Below are 16,877 nucleotides of genomic sequence, written 5' to 3'. Positions count from 1 at the left end.
AGTGAGGGGCTCAAAATCGTGACCCTTTAAAGCCTCACAGAGGGGCTTTACTATGAGCGCATAGTTCAGGATCCAAATCTGACAGAACGCTGTCATTCCCAGAAACTCCCTCACTTGTCTGCGAGTCTTGGGTGTTCCCACACTTGCAACTGCCTCTTTTCCATCAGGAAAAGGTTCCACTGTCCTGGGGAAATGAGAAAACCCAGATACATGACTTGTTGCTTACACACTTGGGCCTTTCTCTGGGAGACCTTATATCCAGAATTGGCCAAATAGTTCAGGGTCCTCATGGTATTCTGGAGACACTTATCATACGTAGGGCCTGCTATGAGCGCATCGTCCACGTATTGGCGTGAGAGCCCTTCATCCAATATTAAGTTTCTAAGGTCCCTGTCGACATTCCCCCAAACAAGGTAGGGGAATTCTTAAATCCTTTAGGCAGGACTGTCCAACAATACTACCGGACTACCTGTGTTTTTGGGTCCTACCATTCAAAACAGACAGCTGTGCTCTGATTCCTCTGCAATAGGAATGCAGAAAAAAGCATCTTTCAAGTCCAAAACTGAGAACCGACTGTATTCTCCCAGAACAGCTGTAAGCAGAGTGTATGCATTAGGCACAACAGGTTGCAGATCTTGGACTATTTCATTAATAGCTCTCAAGTCTTAGACAAAGTGATACTCTGTTAACAGAGTTTGGCTCTTTGACCAGGAGGATAGCAGTATTATATGGGGACCTGCAAGGCATAATCAGTCCTGTTTTCAAAAACTTTTTGAGAATTGGCTGCATTCCCTTTTGGGCCTCTTGACTCCGAGGGCATTGTTTTAGATTAGGTGTCGCAGCACCCCTTTTTAACAGGATTTGTATTAGCCATGCATTTTTGTCCTTCCCTGGGGTGCCGCCAGCCCATACTTCTGGTCTTACCTTTTCGTACACCTCAGGGGGAGAGAGCTCTGTCCCCTTTTCTGGGCCATCTGTAGGCTTACAGCATGCTCCATTGGGACCCTGATGTCAAGCTGTTCTGGCAAAAAAGTTGCTTGAGCATTTAACTTACAAAGGAGCTCTCGGCCCAAAACAGGGATTGGACATGCTGGCATATATAAGAAACTGTGTTTCAGGCTGAGGTCCCCTAAATGGCATCCTAGAGGCTGTAAGAAAGAACGGTTTTGTACTTCTCCAGAAACTCCCATGACTGAGATGGGTAGACATGTTTTCTGTGCCACCTTGATGTTTACCACAGAGTATGTTGCACCCTAACCTATCAGAAAGTCAATCAACTTGTCCCCGACTGTCAAAGTGACCCTGTCAAAGGGCTCCTGTGGGGAAATCGGAATTGGGAGCCTCAAGTCCAAGGAAGCCCCCGGGCCTCTTCATTCATCATCAGTGTCCCTCTCTGTCAACCACATGAGAGGCTCCCATCTTTCTTTTGTTGTTTTCTTTCTTATTTTTTAGCTTAGGGCAATGTTTTTTCCAATGCCCTTCCTCTTTAGAGTAAACACATTGTTCCTTCCCCAATGGCGGCTTACCTCTCTTCAGGTTAACTGCCTTCCAGGAATCCGATGCTGCTGCGAGAAAAGCTGTGTTCCATCTTGCATCCTCTTACTTCTGTCGTTGTTCCCCGTTGTTGAACCCTTTAAAAGCAACATCCACTAACTGAGAAGGGTTCATTCCAAATGCACCACCTAACTTTGGTAATTTTCTTCTCATATCTGGGGCGCTTTGCCCAATGAAGGTCACATTTACCATATTTTCGGGGGCCTCAGGGTCTGTATCCGCGTGGAGCCTATAAGCTTGATAAAGTCTTTCTAGAAACTCTGATGAATCCTCATTGGGATTTTGGTGTATCTCCTGGATTTTGTTTAAGCTCTTTGGCCTAGGGTATCCCCTTTCAAAGATGAGACACACTTCGTATAATGCTCTAGGTGTGGCACATCTCCATTATTAGGAGCCCAGTGAGGCTCAGCAGTAGGAACTGTCAGATTTACTTCTGGAGTTCCATCTGGATCTGCTAGATGTGCTTCCTCTCTAGTCCTGTCAATGACCGTCCTTCTTTCATCTCCAGGAAGCATCATGCTCATAAAAGTGTGAACGTCTTCCCAAGAGAGATGGTGAGTAGCAAAGATGGACGTGAAAGGTTCAGTCATATGTAGGGGGTCCTCTCAGGAAGGAGGGCTATGGTTTTTCTAATTAAACTAATCTGAAGTTGAGAACTGAAATGTAAATATGCGAGATGAAAAAACGATGGAATTGTGAACAAAGGAGATTCTGAGAGTATAAATCACTGGGAAACGGCCAAAATCCTGGGAGAATTTCAGAGTTTCAAAGGCTATGAAAATGGTGGGTTCAAGCCGAGATCCCCAAGAGATCTGAGGAACCAGGAAAAATGTGATTTCCAGGTGGAATGAATAGAAAATTGACTAAGGTCTAGAAGACCCACGAGGGTGGAGGGATAGAGCTGTGGGGCGGATGTTTAGGGAGGGGCCGTGGTACAGCCTCCTCCTCTATGACTCCCTCCCACACCCTCAGGAGCCCTTTGTGACCAAACCACAGCTCTATGATGTAGGCCTAGGGCTTTAGTCTCCAAGTACATGCCCTGTGCTCAGTTGCCTGCTGGCAGCCGTGTGATTCAGATAATGGAGAATGCTCTTTCCTCTGAAAAGCACTTTTGATACTTGGCAGTACTCCAGTTGCACTCTCTGTGTGAGTGACATCATCCTAGCCTTCCTGTGTGGTCTGGGGCTCTTTTTCCTGTTACTCCGCTACCTCGAGAATAATGTATCTTCACCACCTCCTAGGAAACATGAAAACATCAGGAAGGTAAGGAACCCTTGGGCCAGACCCACAAGCACATGATCCTCTCTTCTTTTCTATTGTTATTTCCACTTTTCTCAGTCAACTACACAGACTCCTGAAATGGGAAAGAATAGGACATCTACTCTCAAGTATAGAACATCATCCCTGTAAGGACACAAGCCAGCCTGGGTAGGGGATAGAGTGAACACTAGGATTTCTATCCAAAGGTCTCAGACCAGTTGCCCAGGTATGGTAGAGGGCTCCAGGGCAAGTCTCACACACAGTGACCGGAGGTCGAGGACGGGATACCGAGTTCAATCTCAGCCAGAGGACAGGCCCGTGAGCACTGGATCACCAGATGTGAACAGGTGTCTCGGATGAGGGCTGATCTGCTGGCAGTGCTGAGGCCCTGAGAGCCTCAGAGCTGGCGCTGAAGTGGCCCTGGCCTTGGGAAGCACCTGTTGGAGCTCAGAATGAATCCGTAGTTCAGAGCATGTGTGTGTGTTTTGAGCAGAGGAACAGTGACGAAAGAAATCCAGGGTGAATCTCACATTGAAAATCCTTCTTGATGTTCTTCAGAGAAGGAAAACAGAAAATATTTTTATCCTCTTTAAAAATGAGTGAAAGGAAAGAAAACCCACAGAGCTCTGTTAGTTAAACGTAGAAAGTCATATTATGTTATGGACACTGAGTGTCTGATGCTTGTCTAGAGAAGGGAGAGTGAGAATTGGGTCCCAGGTCCTCATTTGTTCTGTCTCTCAGCATCAAATGGAGCCGAAGGGGAGATGCAAGATTAAAGAGAAAATGAGAGCTGTGAAAGGTAAGTTGTGCCTTTCATCCCTGTGTGCCCCGAGGGTTAGCCCCCATCTCTCCCAGCCCTGAGGGCCCAGCTCCACAGGCTCCGAGGAGGCCAGGGGCAGGGCCTGTCCCTCAAGAAACAGAACCCTCAGGGAGGCTCCTGGGAAGGAGAGCAGGACCACCCAGATACCTCCCAGATTCCATGTGCACAATGAAGTGGTAAGGGGCCTGGAAAAGGGTGTGGCCCAGCAGGGGTGTGTGGGCTACAGTGGACCAATAGCGCCTGGGTTGGGAGGTGGGACCTCCAGGTCCAACCGTGGACAAGTTGTTTAACTTTGCTCAGATTCTTCTGCAAGGTGACCCCTGCCCATTCTCCCCCACATGGAGGATGTGAGGGCCGCAAGGGGTAATGGATACGGAAGTACTTTGTAAATGATAAACCCTTTCATGAGCTTCGCCATCACTGTCAGGGATCACGTGGCTTTGGAAGCTGGTGCCTGGGCTGCAATCTCCCAATGGTGTCCCCTTAAAGGGACACTGCACTCAGCCTCCTGTAAGACCCCCTAGGCCCTTGCCTTCACCATCGTGACCCACTCTGCTGATTTCCAGCTTGCAGAAATTCCCTGAAAGAGCTGGAAAAGGCTAGGGACCTGATTTCACTTCTGCAAAGGTAAAGAATCTTTCCCTTCTCTCCTGGGTTCTTCTTCCACCCAAAGCCTATGGCGTGACACCTGGGCTGCAGGGAGCCTGGGGCTGAAATGCCAGGGGGAGCCCTGAGGACAGCGTATGTCTAAAGCCCTGGGGTGAGGGACAGCAGGAGCACTGTGAAGTCAGCATGGGGGCCGTGGAGGGCCGTGGGGCCACAGGTGCCCACCCCTGCCTGCCCTGCCCAGCCCTCCTGGCCCTGGGGGCTCCTGGCTGCAGCTTGTGCCTCATGTCTCCTGCAGCCACCTGCACAAGCTCCCTGACAAGGGCGGCTTCCATCAGCTCTCCTGTCAAGACCCCCTTGGTGAGGTGGGCAAAGCAGCGCCTGCTGCAGCCCACCAGCCCTGCAGGGAACCTGCAGAAGACGATGTTCCTGCCGTGTGCCCATCAGCTGCCCTGGTTCCTCTCACCCAGGGCTCTTTACCTGTGGCCTCCAACCCTGTCAACAGAACCTCAAGACCAATCCAACTTGAAGAGAGTCACCCTTGGCACTGTGGCAAAGAGCTCACCTCCAAGTAATTCTTTTTTGGCATCTACCACTGCAGCCATCTTGAGTCTTGGCCTCGCATGCTACCACATTTTGTTCCTGTCCTTCTGGTGGAAGATTACCAAGGCCTTGTTCTTCCCCACCGCATCACAGAGTAAGTCCTGGCAAGAACACCTGTCCCACCAGCCACCAGGGGCCCCGTTCTCGGGAGGGCCCACAGACAAGCAGGTAGAGACTGGTAGCCCCTTATTTGTCAACCCTGAAGTCCAGAAGCTGCTGGAGCTTCTAATCACCAAGAAAGTAAAACTAAACACTTGTAAGGAGAAAGAAAAGGATGGGTCATTCTCAGAACAAATGAGCTCAGACTACCACCTGAACACTTTAGGGAATATGTGGAAATCACTGGGTGCTGAGCAGGACAACACAACCCCTCAATCTTTCTGGAACATGAAAGACAACACAGAGCAGCTAGAGCAGCTACCTGGTCCTCAGCAGCTCTTACACTCCGAGGTCTTGAGGGACCACTTGGAACAGAAATACAGCCAGCTCTACTGGGGTCTCCCCTCTCTGCACAGCGAGTCCGTGATGGTTGTTAGGAGCCCTGCTCAACAGCAGGCGCCCTTTGTTTTATTCAGTGGAGTTTCTCATGGCTTTTCAGTTTCAATTCAACCTAGAATACCTTTAGGTGCTTCCCAGGCCCCAGTCTTGCCCTGCCCGGGGGTTCCACCCCAGCCTTTCACTCAAAACTTGCCTCCCTGCCAGCCCCCACCTCTGGCTCAGATCCAGGCCCAGCCCTACCTCCCATCTTCTCTCCTATCCAGACCATCTTATTCTCCACCCCAGATGAGTACCTGGGGACTAGACTGTCCTACATTTCAGAACAAGACACTATATTTTATCCCAACTGAAACTCAATGTCTGCCCCTTGTTGCAGAAGCAACTGAAAAGTGGGGAGCCTTCACCCTCTGTGGTCAAAAGATCTCAGAAAGGCTTTAACCAACTCATTCTCAACCTTCCTCAAGACAGGGGACGCTCCCAGGCCCAAAGGTCAGCAGTTTCCTTTCATCATGAGGACTTAATTGGCCCTGATCTCCAGAAGCAACATCTTCAAAAGAGGCTCATCAAAGAGCAAACCAAGAGGGGCCTGGCCCGCAGTATCCACCTGTCTCCGTCTCTGGAATTGAGCTCCTCTCAGTGCCAATTTTTACGGACTTATCAGGCACAGGGCAAGCAGGGACCCTGGCAGCCCTCTGCTTTTACAGGCAAAAGGAGACTGGACCGACAGAAGATAAGGTCCAGGTGCCCTAGGAGATCCCATAGGAAGGGTCAAATGCAATTCCAACCAGGGCAGGATTTCGGCAAGGGTCTAAGGCCACGTCTGAGGAGGATCTCAAAAGCTTCCTCCAGGACCAGCCTCCCAGTGAAGTTTCTGCTAAGAAACTCTGAAAAGGAGTCAGAAAGATACTTGATGAACCCCTTGAAGAGTAACTCTGGAAACTGTTTACCCAGTAGCCCAGAGCAGAAACATCTAGAAAAATTCTTGAAAGCCCATTTGAGCACAAAGTTGAGGCAGATTAATCAAGGTATGACGCCTGTGATGGTGCGTCAATCCTGGCTTGCCGCCAACTATGCTTCTTATAAGCCCCACCCTCGTGAGGAAATCAGAAATCTAGCATCCTCGAAGTATTGGAAACCCTGTGTAAACTCCTCCCGTGAGCTTTCCTTCCTCAGTCCAAGCATTCGGCAGATGCTGGAAGCACATGTTATAAGGTGGCGGGTAAGGCACAGGTGGGGCTTACCCAACCAGGCCTTTGAGCCCATAAATCTCAAGCCGGGTGGGGCTCAACCCTTGTCCTCTCCAAGGTCCACCTTTTCCCCCTCTGCCACCTGTCAATCTAGAGCACACTCAAAACCCAACTTGGCTAATAAGCTCTCTGGAAAACCTCAGCCCCATCAGGGAATGAAAGTGATAACAAAAGCAACAGTTCCCACCCTGGTGAGTCCCCTCCCTGTTCCCTCACCTGAGCATACAGAAATCCAGAGGGCCCTGGGACAGACTTCACCTGGTGACAGGTATGGGCCCTCAGAGGCCCCTCTGAATGGACAGGAGGGCAGACTGCCTTATCAGATGCCCACAGTCAACCTCATGGGCAGAAGCTGGGAGAATGGGACTGTCTTGGGGTTTCCAGCCACTAGGAAAACCCTGTCACCACAAACAAAGTCACTTGCCCAACCTCCAAAGGAGCCATGCCTTAAAAACACAGGTGGCTCAAGGCCGTGCCACTGGTGAGCTCCTTCCAGACTCTCACAGTGACATCCTCCTTCAAGACTATGCCATTGGCATGCCCCTCCAGGACTTTGCCACCAATGTGCTCCTTCAGGACCATCACACTGATGTGCTCCTTTCTTCACACATCTTGGCTTCTCACAGGTCTCTTTCTAGTTCCCAGAGGGAACATGCTAGTGAGGACGCACCAGCTTTCCAGGTGGTGCCATATGACCTCAACGTCAGGGAACAGAGCAGCCGGGGGCAGCAGACATTCAAAACACCACAACTTCAGGACCCATTTAAAGGCCAGAGGGAGATGTCGGCCCCAACTGAGGAGTGGAGGGACTTTCAGAGGCCCCAACCAAAAGAGCATGAAGAAATGAAGAGCCAGAGGGAGATGCTCGCATCAGCTGAGGAGTGGAGGGGTTTCACGAAGCCCCAACCAGGACAGCATGAAGAAACAAAAAGCCAGAGCAACGTGCCTGCCCCAGCTGAGGAGTGGAGGTGCGTTAGGAGCCTCCAAGCAGGAGAACATGAAGAAACGAGAAGCAACCAGGAACAACAGGAACCCAGGAAACCAAAAGTTAGGGACCCGTGGAAGGGCCAGTTTGCCTCGACTGAGGGGAGGGAGGACAATTGGAAGCCCAAACCAGGAGAGTATAAAGAAAGGTCTTCAGGACTAAAGGCTTCGCAAGCAAGTGGGATGAGCCACGCTTCTCAGGTCAGGGAAAGAGGAGAGTCCCTTGGGAGCAAACACCCCCAGCTCTCACCAGGGAAGAGACAGCTTTCACCAGAAAGCCAAAAAAGGATGAGGCAGTATGTCAGCCACGATAAAAAAGGCAAAGGAATAGAAGAATCCCTTCAAAAAGGCAAGCCTGCATCAGCCACCGCTCACCAGCAGAAACCTGTTGGAGAGAGCAGGGCTATTGACCCTTGTGCGACTGCAAGAGCTGTTGGACAGGTCCTAAGAGAGAAACTGGGGCTTCACCAAGGACTCTGTGCCTCAAAGTTAAATCAGCACCCAGAACAGCTCCAGGCCCCAGCAGAGGGGCATTCCCACCACCACAGGGTTCTCTCCTCTTCAGAACAGAGAAGGGTGTTGAAAGATACAGCCTACAGTCACCAAGCCAGCCCCAAGGACCACAGCTACCTTAACAAGAGCAGGCATACCACAGGCAGGGGCGACAAGTTAGCCTTCCCACCCAGGGAACTGGAGTCCCCAGTCAGACGCCGCCAGCATGGACCAAGGCTGGCCGGTGACTCAGGCCACCTGCGCCATCACCCAACATGTCCTCAAAAATGTGTTCCCTCTGGTCAGCCAGAGTGTGCTTCTCATGCCTTTCCTGGGGGGAAAGTGGTGCCAAAAAAAGTTCAGTTCATGGAAGGAAAACCTGCTTCTTCTCACGTTAACAAATCATCTATGTGCTAATGGCTTCTCTTCCTACCACAATTTTTATTGTTTCCCAAAATACATGTTTTTTCTCATGAGAGGTGGTGGTCTCTGTCTGTGCCCTGCTGGGGGGAAGGGAAGGGATCAGGGTCCACTCTTCCCAGGTGCCTGCTCTGGCTTCCAGATGGGATGGGGCCATGGAGGGAGGTTGGTCCCAGCGTGGAATACTCATCCTCACCTCAATTCCCTCACTGCCCTTAAGTTTCCATAATAGCAGCATTACAGAAACAAGCAACAGCATTCAGGACGTGTCAAGGTGAACTAAACCTAAAGACCTCCCCCTTCTCAGGAACCGGCTCAGTCCTCTCCTGCTCTCTCTCTACCTTGAAGTTGTGGGACTGTAGGGGAGGGGTTTGCAGAGGCTGAAATTCCCCTCAGGCTCCAGAAAGTGTCACAGACAAGTTCACATGTCAGAATAAGGAGGGGAGTTTGGGGGCAGTGCTATTCAGAGATTTTTATGGAGGCTTCATTATGTAGGAATAGTTGCTATTAGTAATTAAGTGAACCTCCGGCTCCCCCACACCTCCCTAGAGGTCAAGGGGTGTGCCTTAAAGTCACAACCCTCTAGTGACTTGATTGGTATCCCTGGCACAGGGGGGTTCCAAAAGTCACCTCATTAACATGAATTCAAGCATGGTTGAAGTGGCTTGTTATGAATAACAAAAAACCCTTAATCTCTCTTATTACTTGGAATTTGCAAGGGTTTTAGGAACTCTGTGCCAGGAACAGGGATGAAGACCAAATATTGCTTTCTTATAAATCACAATATCATACTATGCTACTAAGGTGTAAGAACAGACATCATAAGAATAAAAAAACCTTAAAAGTACAATGGAATACAATTGAGAGGCCAGAAATAAACCCTCACATTTAGAGACAACTGAATTTCAACAAGGGTGCCACAATTCAATCAGAAAAGTAACACTCTTTTCAATACATGGTTTTAGAACACCTGAATATTCACATGCAAAAGAATGAAGTTGTACCTCTGCCTCACACCATCTATACAAATTAACTCGAAATGAATAACAGACCTAAATGGAAAGACTAAAGTGGTAAAAAAAAATGTAGGAAAAAAAGAGGAATAAATATTTTTGATTTCTGGTTAGGCAAAGTTTTCTTAGATTTGACAAAAACAAACAAAAGAAAAATAGATCAACTGGATATTATCCAAATAAAAAAACTTTTGTGCTTCGAAGAACTCCATGAAGAAAGTGAAAGCAACCCACAAAATGGGAGAAAATATTTACAAACATCTAACGGATCAAGAGGCTTGTACCCAAATCATAGAAGAAATCTTACAAGTCAACAACGAAATGACAAATAACCCAATTTATAAACGGAGAATGAATGTGAACAGACATTTCTCCAAGGAATATATACAAACAGCCAATAAAAAATTAGAACACGAAAAGATGCTCAACATTAGGGAGATGCAAATCATGACCATAATAAAATCCCACTTCACACTCACCAGGAGGGCTTTTAAAAAAAAGACAGACAGTAACAATTACTAACCGTAGTTGTGGGAAAACTGCAACCCTCATTCATTGCTGATGGGCTGGTAAAATAGTTCTGCTGCCTTGGAAAATTGTTCTGGCAGTTTCTAAATTTGTTGAACAGTTACCTTATCACCCAGTAATTCCATTCTAAGTATATATAAAGTAGATTGGAAAACTGGGTACACACAAAAATGTTTACACAACTGCTCGTAACAGCATTATTCATAACAGTCAAAACAGAAACAACAAATGTCTCTCAACTGATAAACTGATCAACAAAATGTGATATATCCATACAACTAAACATTAGCTTGGCCAGAAACTGAATTGGATTACTGATGCATATTACAACACTGATGGGCCTTAAAAAGGTCATGCTAAATGAAAGAAGCCATTCACCAAAGGGTACATATTTGGGGATTCCATTTATATGAAACCTCCAAAATAAGCAAATCTCTAAAGACACAGAGTAGATTAGTACCTCCTAGGAGCTTGGGAGCAGGAATGGAGAGTGACTACTAAAGAGTACAGTGTTCTTTTGACGACGATGAAATTATATTAAAATTAAATAGTGGTGATAATTCCACATCTCTGTGAACATATTTAAAAAAAGCAATGAACTGTACAGATTAAAAGGGTGAATTTTTGGTACAAGAATTGTACCTCAATAAAATTGTTATTAAAAAAAAATTCTGACAAAGAAAACTTCAGGTCCACATTGTTTCTGTAGTGAATTCTAGTGTGAATTTTTAAGGAAGAAATGATACTAATTTTATAGCACCAGGAACAGGAAGAAAAGAAAAGATCTGATAATGAGAAGCTATTAAGGCATATGACTAACATCATACTTAGCAGTGAATACATAAATTCTTCCACATTAAATCCCAGCCTGACTGAAAAAGAAGTTAAAGTGCATAGAGATAAAAAGAAATAAAAAATATGCTTATTTACAAATCACACTATTTAGGATATAAAATCAAAAACAAAAAACTAAAACCCATCATTAGCAAGTAGCACCCATACAGGAATTCAAGAGTAAGTTAACATTCTAAACTCCATCTCAGCTACCTCGGAAATTTGCAGATTAAAGGAAATAAGCTACACCTTTACTACAGTACACACAAAAAGGTACTCAGTAGAACTCAACATAACTAAGTGGACATTCCTGACTCGAGTAAAATCTTAGCAAACTGATCATAAAAGGAAAATAACTAACATTAATAAAGACTGTATAAAACAGGCTGAGAGCAATCTGAAATCAAGAGTTAAGTCCATCACACCACAAAGTGGGAAATGAATAAAGAGCTGACCTCAGATATGTCCATTTTCTGTAGCGTTTAGGAAGGTGCAGAGGACTGAAGATTCAGCTGCGGGGACAGAAAAAGGACACTGTCAGGACACCTGGCCTGCCTTACAGTTCCTACACTCACCTCCCAATCACATCAGCAGCCCAGCTGAGAAGCAGCCTCCCTACAGCATCCCTTTAGCCCTTGAAAAGGCAAGGGACAGACCCTGTGGAAACACCATCTGTCCACCTACCAGTTTGAAATGATCACGGGGCTTAAACCTACCACTCTCATTTGGTAAAAATAATTTTGTCTATTGATGTAAATGGATTTAATTAAATACAAACAAAAAATGAACAACAGATGATTGAAGTACAGCAAAGGATGACACTACTTCATTAAAATTAACAGTAAGAAAAAGAGACACAGGCTGCATCCTTTATCTATTTTCCTACCAAAACTGTTTACCCCTTGAGTTAGAGAATCCACAGAATGCCCAATAAAAAGGATGCGGTGCTTTATGGCAAAGTTTTAAAAATTACTACTTTCTAGTGCCTGCAGTTTCTCAAAAGAGACTCGGTAAGTTTCTTCTGATGACTGAACGGTATGAACGACTGTTCGGCTCCTGGCTCTGTCACATTCCGGGTGGGCCTGGAGAAGTCACAGGCGCTCTCAAACTCAGGACCACCTCACCACCCTGAGACTCAGATCTGCTTTCTGCTTAACGTGTGTTTAATGCAGATGCTCATACCGCTATCACGAGATAATTGGGAGGCTTATGTAAACCACCCAAGGAGAAGAACAAAGTGTCTTCTGAACAACAACATCTACTGTCACTTTTTCGGCGGTTAGTACCTGGCACTTGCCTCTTTTTCCAAAGGACACCACATGGAATTCTCAGAACAACGCCATGAAGCAGGCATTATTCATAGCCTCCTTTGCAGACCTGACTCATCCCCAGGTTACTTCTCCCGCCCACAGTACCGGTGACACGGCTGTAACTGACCGGGTCTCTCACGCTCCAGAGCAGAGATGCTCAGCACACCCTCCGCCCACGCTTTCTGGCCCGCTCACGGTCAGCATGACCACCGCGCTTTCCCTCCCACTGTCCGCCCCGGCGTCCCGTTCCCCCCGCCCCGCTCCCCCCACCGCCAGATGCAGGCGGGGCCGGGCATTCAGTCCCCACATGCACCGTTGCCGCTCCTAACGGGTCTCAGATCCACCTGCCCCCGAGACCACAAGGCCCGAACCGGGATCGCCCCACTCACCTTCCCAGGGCCGAGGTCCGGGCCAGACCCGGGCACTGCAGTCCCGCCTGGACCAGAAGGCGGCCCGAGACGTACCACTTCCGACCCCGCCACAAGTACGCGGCTCTCAGCAAAGCTCCAGGCCACGCGAAGACCTCCAACTGCCACGACCAAAGCTCCAGGTTTTTCTCACCTTGAAGCCTGTGAGGGCGGAAGGGGTGAGGCGGGGCCTACGTTGCACATGCGCAGAGGAAGCCGCTGAAGACCCGGAAAACCGTAAGAAGGAGAAAGGCTACATTCCCCTTGGCCCCCTGCACCCTGGGTTGACTGGGAACCAAGCAGTCGATTCAGTACTTCAGAGTAGGAATACGGGGGAAATGCTTGTCCCAGGGTCCTGGGTGCCCAGAGACCCCTGATTGGGTGTGTGTCTGAGGCAGGAGATAGATGGGCCCCAAGCCAGGCATTCACAATTGACCTCCCGTTTACATTTCATGGGGTAGGAAAAAGTGGCCTTCCGACACTTACAACTTAGTCTCCTGTTTACATTTGCTGAGACAGGAGATAGATAGGCTTCAGTGTAGACGTTTAAAATCTGCCTCCTGGGCTTCCCTGGTGGCTCAGTGCTTGAGAGTCCGCCTGCCGATGCAGGGGACACGGGTTCGTGCCCCGGTCCGGGAAGATCCCACATGCCGCGGAGCGGCTGGGCCCGTGAGCCATGGCCGCTGAGCCTGCGCGTCCGGAGCCTGTGCTCCGCAACGGGAGAGGCCACAACAGTGAGAGGCTCGCGTACCGCAAAAAACAAAAAAAAACCAGCCTCCTGTTTGCTCTCTGAAATGGAAGCAACAGCAGAAACAGGGTAAATAGCCAGGCTTTGTCTCCTGTGGACACCTTAAGATAACAGTTATGGCAGGAACAGAGAGGGGCTAACCCTTGTTTGAGTAACAGATCAAGAGGTCATATATTTCCCATCCTTGGGGCAAGGGAGACATTGCAAATGTGCAGAAAGGTTCCTTGAGGGTCAAAAAGGAGGGGGCACCACCCCAGAATATGTGATGCTAAGGCCATCTCATAGGCCTCTGTGCTGAAATCCATCTCGGAAAAAAGTTGCACAGGCATATTGGGGAGGGTCCTAGGGCAGGTCAGGTGTAGAAGAAGAATCCAGATAACTGGCCAAAGGTACACAAAGACCCAGAAGAACTGCCCTATATAAATGATTTAACCACCTCTTTACTGTACTCCTCCTCATTAGGAGGGGACGCCCACACCCTTTCTAGCCAGATGTGCATCTCTGCCTTGCTTCTGTCTTAACTAAACAAAATGTTTCTCTGTGTGCTATGTCTCTAATAATAAACTTTGTACCTGTTTTTATAGTTTTTGCCTCCGTGAGCAATGCATTTTTCACAGGGGGCAAGAGCCAAGAGGTGTGGTGGCTGAGATTCCTGGTTTTCATCCAGGCTTCCCAGGTTCAATTCCTGGGCAGGGAATGAAGATCTCACTTCATGCCACCACTCACTGCTGTCTCTCCAAGATCATGTCCACACTGTGGTTCTTAGGCCATCTGTATACCTGGGTCCCAGGGCAAAACTAGGAAAGCTCGTAGCTGAAATCATATTTTCCAAATTGCTAGATCCTGATAGTCCCGAGAAAATATCCTCCTAATGGAATAGAATTTTCCGTCTCTGCATTAATTAACCTTCTTGGCATCAAGGGGGCGTCCTTTGTGAAAGACAAATAGTGTATTTTCTCAAAAGTGAGTTCACTGGTTTAGTCATAATGAGACAGACTTCTTTTTTCATTTATTGCAATTTTCAAACCAAGCAGGATGCTGCAGGGCCTTTCTGGACACAAAAGCCTTTTCCTGTTCTCTGCTTCTTTGGAGGAAAACGGTTTCAGCTCCTAGACTGTCGTCACTGAGTTCCAAAGGACAGAGTCAGTTACTAATAAGGAAGAAGAGAAAATACAGAAACAAAGGAGGGGCAGTCAAAAACAATAGGGCAGGGCTTCCCTGGTGGCACAGTGGTTGAGATTCTGCCTGCCGATGCAGGGGACATGGGTTCCTGCCCCGGTCTGGGAAGATCCCACATGCCGCGGAGCAGCTAGGCCCATGAACCATGGCCGCTGAGACTGCGCGTCCAGAGCCTGTGCTCCACAACGGGAGAGGCCGCAACAGTGAGAGGCCCGCGTACCGCAAAAAAAAAAAAAACAATAGGGCAGCTATAAAACGGGGACCTGTTTCCTCCTCGAGGGATATACATAGCAATATCTATGTATGTGTCTTGTTATGCATAACAATATGTGCAGGATCTAAAGCCTCTACTCTGCTGGAGGATGGTAACTTCAGATTGAGCACAATACTCCTAAACACCACCCAGTCACCTCATTACCAACCAAAGTCACACATCCTACAGGCTTCGCCCCAAATTTTGCCTATAAAAACTCTTCCACAAAAATCATCCAGGACTTCAGGTCTTTTGAGCATGCGCCACCAGTTCTCATTGCTTGGTCTTTGGAATAGATCTTTACCTGCTCCAAACTTTGACGATTTTGTTTGTTTGGCCTCACTGTGCATCAGGTACATAAACTTGCATTTGGCAATCATTTCCTATGTAAAAATCCATGAACTCCTAATGTTAAAGGTAAATATGAAAGTATAATGAACTGACAGCCATACCATGTTTGTTTTATGCAAACCAGTTGGCCCTCCTCATGACATAGGCCTAACAAAACGCTCAATATTGTTTGCAAATTTTTTTTCCTACACCTCCAATTCTGACCTGAGCAAGGCTGTTGAAAAATCATTATTCCTTCAACACTTTATGGAGTATTTTCTGTGTTCTTTATTGTATATAAATATATTTCAACATTTTGTTTTAAATTATACAAAAACACAGGGTCAGTTTAATCAAAAACACAGTGCTTTATGGGATTATTGGAGGAAATTTCCACTCTGCATCTCCTTCCCAAACGTAACCAATGTCCATTAGCCTCAACTTTATTCAGTGCAGCCCACTACACAAATACATTTTTCAGATAGCAGCTTTTCTTTTCTCCACTTATTTACAACTCATTTTGATTCGATTAAAGTGTAGTCATATTATCAAGTCAAACCATTTAAAACTACATAGTTGGGCTGCAACACACAGGCTTGAAAGAATGAAAAAAGAGCCCCAAATCAGCGACAGAGACATCAATGATTTAATGGGTGGAGGATCTTACATGTCTGAAGTGTGGTCCTTGAGTGACATCCCACCCTGTGCAGCAGACCACGGGAAGGACGTGGCAGTAGTCTTCCCTAGCAGGGGTTGGGGGGAAGATACCAGTTATAGGGGGAATTGACCTCAGATTGGCTCATCAGTTACCAGGGAAACCAACAGAGCTACATGGTTCTCACCACCCCTTTGATAAGCTATCAGCATGGAGATGTTCTGCTCTAAAGCTAGAACGATCATTGGCTGGGGCATGGGGCAAGTATGCAGGAAGGTTACTCTTCTGAGAAGGGTGTAGGTGAAGCAAGCACTGGTCAAGCAGGACATGTACAAAGAGCAAGAGAACATGCATTTGGAGTGGCCTGACCATACATACGTTATACTTTTTCTTGGCTGCATGACATTGTATTGGAGGGGTATATGATTTACTTCATAAAAACCTTTTACATGGATGTTTAGTTTGTTTCTAAATTTCATTATCGTAAATGTGCAGTAAATATTTCCGTCTATGCTTCTTTGCATGTTTGCATTAGTTCTGCAATAGAAATTCCAAAATATAGAATTGCTAAATTAAAATAGATACATAAAAGTTGTTAGATGCCGCGCTTCCCTGGTGGCGCAGTGGTTGAGAGTCCACCTGCCGATGCAGGGCACATGGGTTCATGCCCCGGTCTGGGAAGATCCCACATGCCGTCAAGCAGCTGGGCCCATGAGCCATGGCTACTGAGCCTGTGGCGTCTGGAGCCTGTGCTCCGCAACGGGAGAGGCCACGGCAGTGAGAGGCCCATGTACCACAAAAAAATAAAATAAAAAAATAAAAAGTTGGTAGATGTTAACAATAGGCCATCAAAGAAGCTATGCTAATTTATACTTCCACTAGGATTTGTGAAAGAAAAAGCTGTTCTCACACTTAGTAAAACAGTAAGACTTTTTTCAAGAAAATTACAATAGGGGAGAGAGGTCAGACTTATCTCCAAATACAGCAAAGAAAGCTGGGGACTTATAGCTGATGAGCAAATTGAGGGAATATGTGGATGGAAAATGACTAGAAGGAGACTTCAAAAGTAGAGGGATTCTTACTAACCTGACCTAACGAGATTCTTGCTAAAGAGAGGCCAAGTACTTAGATGTCAA

The 16,877-nt window shown here is 47.2% G+C and overlaps 1 protein-coding gene across 1 annotated transcript in view; it reads left to right on the top strand.

Moving 5' to 3' along the window:
• The window catches only part of LOC125964790 (spermatogenesis-associated protein 31A6-like), a 114,251-nt gene extending 105,770 nt beyond the window's left edge, over positions 1-8,481 (top strand). The window contains exons 4-6 of the mRNA XM_049711369.1: positions 4,901-4,937; positions 5,806-6,920; positions 6,973-8,481. Of these exons, the coding sequence (XP_049567326.1) occupies positions 4,901-4,937; positions 5,806-6,920; positions 6,973-8,481 (2,661 nt within the window). The remainder of the gene's footprint in view (positions 1-4,900; positions 4,938-5,805; positions 6,921-6,972) is intronic.
• Positions 8,482-16,877: the final 8,396 nt, after the last annotated feature.

The sequence above is a fragment of the Orcinus orca genome, chromosome 6 (genome assembly GCF_937001465.1).
Source record: "Orcinus orca chromosome 6, mOrcOrc1.1, whole genome shotgun sequence".
In the NCBI taxonomy this organism is placed as follows: Eukaryota; Metazoa; Chordata; class Mammalia; order Artiodactyla; family Delphinidae; genus Orcinus; species Orcinus orca.
Note: the sequence above shows the minus strand (reverse complement) of the source record. Positions and strands in the feature narration are given on the sequence as shown.